Source organism: Canis lupus, chromosome 23, assembly GCF_003254725.2.
Source record: "Canis lupus dingo isolate Sandy chromosome 23, ASM325472v2, whole genome shotgun sequence".
NCBI lineage: Eukaryota > Metazoa > Chordata > Mammalia > Carnivora > Canidae > Canis > Canis lupus.
In genome coordinates this window covers 14,054,836-14,060,835 of record NC_064265.1, presented here as the reverse complement: position 1 = coordinate 14,060,835, position 6,000 = coordinate 14,054,836, and the positions used below count along the sequence as shown (strand labels likewise).

The window sequence follows — 6,000 nt, the reverse complement described above, 5'->3', positions numbered from 1 at the left end:
GGCCCCGGGGCACCTGGGGCAAGGCGGAGGATGCTCCGAGGGGGTGCCCGGAAGAGTGCGCCCCTCTGCGCGCCCCGCGGCTGCCCCGAGCGGAGCGCGTGCCCCGGGGGCGCCGGGGCGAAGCCTCGGGGCCGGGAGCTCCCGAGGGCGCCGGGGGCGGCCGCCAGTTCGCCAAATCCCTCGGAGGGGCCGGTCTCGGGGACGTGATTGGCAGGCGGGGGAGAGGAGGGCTGGAGGCCGAGCCGCGGGAGCAGGCTTTCGGGCGGCGAGAGGTCCTGCCCAGCTGTTGGCGAGGAGTTTCCTGTTTCCCCCGCGGCGCCCGGGCGAAGCGGAGTGAGTCACTCGCGCGCACCGAGCGAGGACACCCCCGCGCGCGCGCTCGCCGGGCCGGGCGCCGGCCTCCTGCGCAGCTCCCCTCGGCCGCCGGGGGCCTCCCGCGCCGCCCCGCGCCGCCCCGGCCTCAGGCCCCCCGCCCCCGCCCCCGCCCCCGCGCGGCTGCCGAGCGGCGCCACATCTGGGCCGCGCATCTGCCCGCCCGGCCCGCGCGGGGTCCCGCGAGGGCGCGGCGCGGAGGCGCAGCCGGGGCTCCGGGAGGCGCCGTGCGCTGCGCTCGGGCTCGGGCTCGGGCTCGGTCTATGACGAGCGGCGGGGGCTGCCATGGGTCGGGGGCTGCTCCGGGGCCTGTGGCCGCTGCACATCGTCCTGTGGACGCGCATCGCCAGCACGATCCCGCCGCAGGTCCTGAAGTCGGGTGAGTGCCCCGGGCGGGCTCGGCGGGGCGCCGGGGGTCCCCGCGGGGCTTGACAGCGGCCGGGCGGAAGCGGAGGGCGCCCGCGGCCGAGCCGCGCAGCCCGGCACCCCCGCGCGGGGAAGTTCACGGGGAAGGGGCGCGGGGCGCGCCGGGCCCCCTTTGTGCGGCCGGGAGAGGCGCCGCGCCGGCCGCGTCCGAGGCGGGCCCCCACCCCCGGAAAGGGAAGTTTGAGGAGTTGCTCGGGCATCCGAGGGAGGCAGGGGAGCCGCGGCCCCGAGCCGAGCCCGCCGAGGCCGCGGGGCGGCCGGCGCACCTGGGGTCGCCGCGGCCGGGGGGATGCGGCGCGCGCCCACCCGCGCCCCCCGCCCCCGCCCCCGCCCGCGGCCCCCCAGCCCCGGGTCCCCCAGGCCGGCCTCTGGGCCCGGAGTCGCTGTCTGCAAGTTCCAGGGAACGAAGCGATTTCCCAAGGAAAGTTCTCCGGCCGCACCGTGGGCCGGGCAGGGAGCGGCGGGGAGCGGGGCTGTCAGGTGGCGGGCGGGGAATTGTGCACACGGTGCCTGCTGGGTGCTGGGTGCTGGGCGCCGGGTGCCGGGTGCCGGGTGCTGGGTGCCGGGTGCTGCACAGGCCGCCCGCGGCGAGACCGCCCTGCCGTCCCGGAGGTGATGGTTCCCCGCAAGTGACCTTTGAGGGAAATGGGAAGCCTAAATCCTAACTGTGCTCCCTGGTCTGGAGGGTTTCCAATGTGAAAAATGCAGGAATTGAGTTCTTATGTGTTAGGGAAAGGACCGAACTCCACCCCCCCGCCCTTCCCCGACCTTAGAGGCTACTTATTTTTGAAGCAGTGATCCACCTAAGTGAGGATCTGCAAGGCCTCAGGCCCTCAGCTTCCTCATCTGTAAAATGGTTCCATCTGGATAAGTTGACATCCCCTTCATCTGTGGCTCTTCTTGCCGCTCTCTTCCCCCTTTGGTGACTTGGAAATGCCCTGTGTAAACTTGGGATGAAGTATAGAGGCTCTGACAGCCCACATCACCCCCAGGCACTCCTTCATCCACGAGGGCCCCAGGCAGCCTTACCTTTTGGGTTGTCTAGAAGAAATTAGCACCAAGTTCTAAATGGTAACCTTTCAGAGTATTGGAAGTGGATTGAGATCTTTTTAAAATTAAGTTTCTTATGGAAAGTGGCACGGAGATGGGAGTTCTGAATGGAGTGAGAAAAAGGGACTGTTGTGAACCAAAAAATCCTAACACAAATTTGAATTTCATAAAGTCCTACTGTCTCATTCTCCGATGTTCTACATTGCAGTACCAGAATGTATGTCCAAGTGTCTCTGATCATGCTCCAGGCACTTAAAAACTGACTTATATGTTGCTAATAAAGATTTTAAGTGGCACCCTTAATTTTCTGAGCATGTTACAAATCATTAAAACTTTTGTTTCAGGTTACGGAAGAAGGAAATCAACAGATCCTGATTTTGTTAGATTTTGTTTACAAGGATTAGATTTATGAATTTTCAAATCCCAGACTCAGTAGTTCATGAGTCAGTTTCATTTCATCTGTATACTTTTTAAACAATCAACTTAAAAGCCCAGTGGCTTTTTATTTGGACTTTGATCGGTTTTTAAAAACCCACAGATTTCATATTTTGATGGAATTAAAGGTGCCAACTTTGAACTAAGGAAGCATTTTGGAATTTTACTCATTTGAAATTAAATTTTCAAAGATAGTTGAAGGTAGAAGGTAGCTATAATGAAAACGAGAAACTTACTTCCAGTTGCATTCTAATTTTCTGTGTAAGTAGGCGGTTTCAGGATTTTTCTAAAATAATTGGTAAACCGTCAAGACATTTTTCAAAATATCTTACTGTGTGATAAGATATGAGATAATTAGATGGCTAACGGAGTCCTATTAGGCCACCTAAAAAGGCCCATCTTCTGTTTAGTGGATTTGATAAGAACAAACTTCACTGAGAAATATGCTTAATTCTTAATTTTTTTTTTTTAATTTTGTAGATCCACCCTTCCTAAATGCCCCAAATTAAGTAATTACTCTTTAGGGGAAAATCTTAAATGTCAGAAAACTCTTCAGATCTGAAAAATATGACTGTTACTTTTCAAATACCTAACAAGAAATTTCTGTTGAGGACTCAGTATTGGTAAAGTGTCATACAGATAAACTTCTTTCCTAAAATTATGTTAATGATGTACTTCTCTTCGTTAGGGTCAGAGACTAGAGATCTACGTCCAGAATTTGATCTTTGGTCTATTGCATTTTGGAAGAACCATTTTTCTGCCACTTCCTTTAATTTTCACCAGTTTTGATCTATACAAGTATCTGTCATACTTTGGATTTATTGCCCCTTTTTTTCAAGGTAGCACCCCACCGTGATGAATCCTCATTCTTGTCTGGGGAGCTAGTATAACTGCAACATGGTTTCCATTTTAGTTTACCAACCCTTTGTTATCAACACAACTTTTAAAATTTTTCTTTATTTTTTAACCCCATTTTTCCAATTAAGAATTATGTCTCATTGGTGCCATTGTAATAAACGACCATTACTCATTTTTTCTTTTCAGCAGTATTTATAGAGCATCTCCTTATACCGGGCAGGAGGCTCAGACCTAGAGACACTATCCCAAATGAATAAGACAGTTTAACATATGGGAGGGTTTTAAAGGCAAAGATGAGGATGCGTAGTTTAACCCTATGTATTTGGAGACATTAATGAATACTGGTGTGGTTTATTTTCCAGGCCCTTTTTTTCAAAACCCATTTGGTGCTGAATGCCCTTGGAGGAGTGTAAACTAGATGTGCTAGGTGTTTTTGGTTTTTTCTCTCAGTCCCTTTGAATGTCTTTTCATTGATCTGTTCCTTTCTATGTCCACCATGTTGCAGGCCCCCACTTGGGTCACCCCAGTCCTCCATTCTGTAGCCACTGTGGTGGGCCCAATGTGCCCACCCAGTCTTTCTCTTGAGGAGTGACTTAGAGATACAGGCTCTTGAATAGAGGCCTCCTGGGTTCCAGACCCACTTTCCATTTACTGGCTGTGTAGCTTGATGGCCGCGTAGTCCCTTTCCTTCTATAACCCCCCAACCCATTTGTAAAATGGGGATTATGGAGTTATAGTGAAGTTTAAATAAAATAATGCTTTGAAGTGCTTAGCTTAGTGCCTGCAGCATAGTAAGTGCTCAATAAATACCAGCTTTCATTATTATTATTAACTCCTTAATCAGGCCTCACAGGATCCTCCCTGACCTGGTTGCCATTTGATTCTGACACTTCACATCCCACCATGGCTCATGCTTTCCCAGTATATCCTTGAGTCACCTTGCATACACAAACCCTAGGCAGTTTAGGCTTTTTTAGTGCCTTTGCTGAAGCTGCTGCCTGGAACTCCTGCTACCTGAATAGTTACCCCTAGCCTTTCAGACTTAATTCAAGTGTCATTTGCTTAAGGAAATCTGTTTGCCCCAGGTTGAGCTAAACGTCCCTTCCTGGGGCCAGGCCTCTATCTTAGCTCATAACAATAGCCAAAATTAGATCTTTATGTGACTCCTTTGCCAACCATACCTCTCAGAGGCAAGGGGTGTATCTTATTAATTTATCCATATTCAGGATCTCTGAAAGTACCTGACAAATCATGTAGTACCCAGGAAATGTTGAGCGGAGCTGCTAGTACAATCCAGGTCAAGTATTTTAACAACCAGGCAGGCTCTGTGTACTGGGAATTTACTCTGAATGGTAAAATCTTACTTTTAGGGGATCCCTGGATGGCTCGGCGGTTTAGCGCCTACCTTCGGCCCACAGCATAATCCTGAAGTCCTGGGATCGAGTCCCCACGTCGGGCTCCCTGCATGAAGCCTGCTGCTTTCTCTGCCTCTCTCTCTGAATAAATAAATAAAATCTTAAAAAAAAAAAAAAACTTACTTTTAGTTAGAATAGTTTTGGCTCTGATCTCAGTGACAGTTTGGCTATTTTTATTGTATGGAATTGTTTTTTTTTTTTTTTTTTTTTTTTAATTCTGATGAGATATGGAAAAAAGATGCTTCAGCTTCTGACAAACATGATGCAAAGTCCTTATCCAGTCCCTTCAGCTGTACATTTGGAATTGCTGTAAGGCATTCTAAGCCACTCCTAAACTTTAGGGTTTCACCAAAGAAATTTTCCAGTAAATACTGAATTCTCTCTCTCTCTCTCTCTCTCTCTCTCTCTTTTTTTTTTTTCTAGAAGTTTGTCGAAAGGAGACTTTCATTAAAAAAGAAGTGCTGAAATCTAAATTTAGCTTTTAAGTTTCTTTTTTCATCAGGGTTTTATGTTTTGGTTTATAAGCGGTGAAGCAGAGTTGATCTAAGGGAAGCGTGGGCCTGTGGCAGCTCCAGTATGCCGCAGAGCTGCGTGGATATTATTTAGGTCTGATGCAAACCACCAAAACAGTTTAAAATAGGGTGCAGAGGAAACATACTTCCTCGCTAGAGCATGGCATTATTTAGCCAATTTCCACATAAAAGCATAGCTCTGTCACCTTGTTAGTTTCTGCCCTCCAGCTCTGCAGGTAGAGCTTTGGCAGATTTAAAGCATGATTTTCGGTGGAAGTGACTTAGCAGATACGCATTAGTAGTGAGAATACTCACCTCTTATTTTGTGCTGCGTCTTTTCCATGTCATATTCTGCTCCCCAGGTACTTGTTGCTTCTGACTGAGGCGATGTGATGATTCCCCTTCCTTGCCTGGCATGTCAGAAGGGTTTAGAATGCTGAGCGGGCACATTGGCTCATCTCAGGGAGAAGTCGGGAGAAGAGAAACTAACATTTGAAAATCTGCTCTGAGCCAGCTGCTTGACATTACTTATCTAATTTCATCTGCAGAAGAAGTCTGCAAGATAAGTTTTATTATCTTTTTTTATAAATGGGGAAGATGGAGTCTGCTCCAGGTCAGTTGAGGTTTGCCTGTGTATGTGTGTGTGTGCATGCGTTCTCAGCTTGCCCTGCTTGCATTCTGCTCGGCTCTTTTACTTAGTGTATCCACGAGTGCATATGCTGAGATGGAAGTTAGGGATGGGGTAAAGAGTCCACGTGTTTGAGAAAGGGAAAACTTACCATCTGATACCATCAATTCACTGCTCCTGATTTCACAATTTGCTTTGCTTGCATGATCTGCCTCATCCTATCTTTGCACCATAGAAAATCAACATAAGGCTGTCTCTTTACAAGGAAACTCTACTCTTCCTAGTCTGATCACAGAGTCCTGGT

The 6,000-nt window shown here is 49.7% G+C and overlaps 1 protein-coding gene across 2 annotated transcripts in view; it reads left to right on the top strand.

Annotated features, from left to right (window-relative positions):
* Window positions 1-234: 234 nt before the first annotated feature.
* The window catches only part of TGFBR2 (transforming growth factor beta receptor 2), a 96,202-nt gene continuing 90,436 nt past the window's right edge, over window positions 235-6,000 (top strand). The window contains exon 1 of one of the 2 annotated variants that reach the window (XM_049099701.1): window positions 235-333. Coding sequence is in view for 1 of the 2 variants with exons in the window: in XM_025461082.3 (XP_025316867.1) it covers window positions 658-751 (94 nt within the window). In the remaining variant the exon portion in view is untranslated. Of the gene's footprint in view, window positions 334-540; window positions 752-6,000 lie in introns of those variants that run through there. The other variant, XM_025461082.3, reaches the window with a different exon arrangement.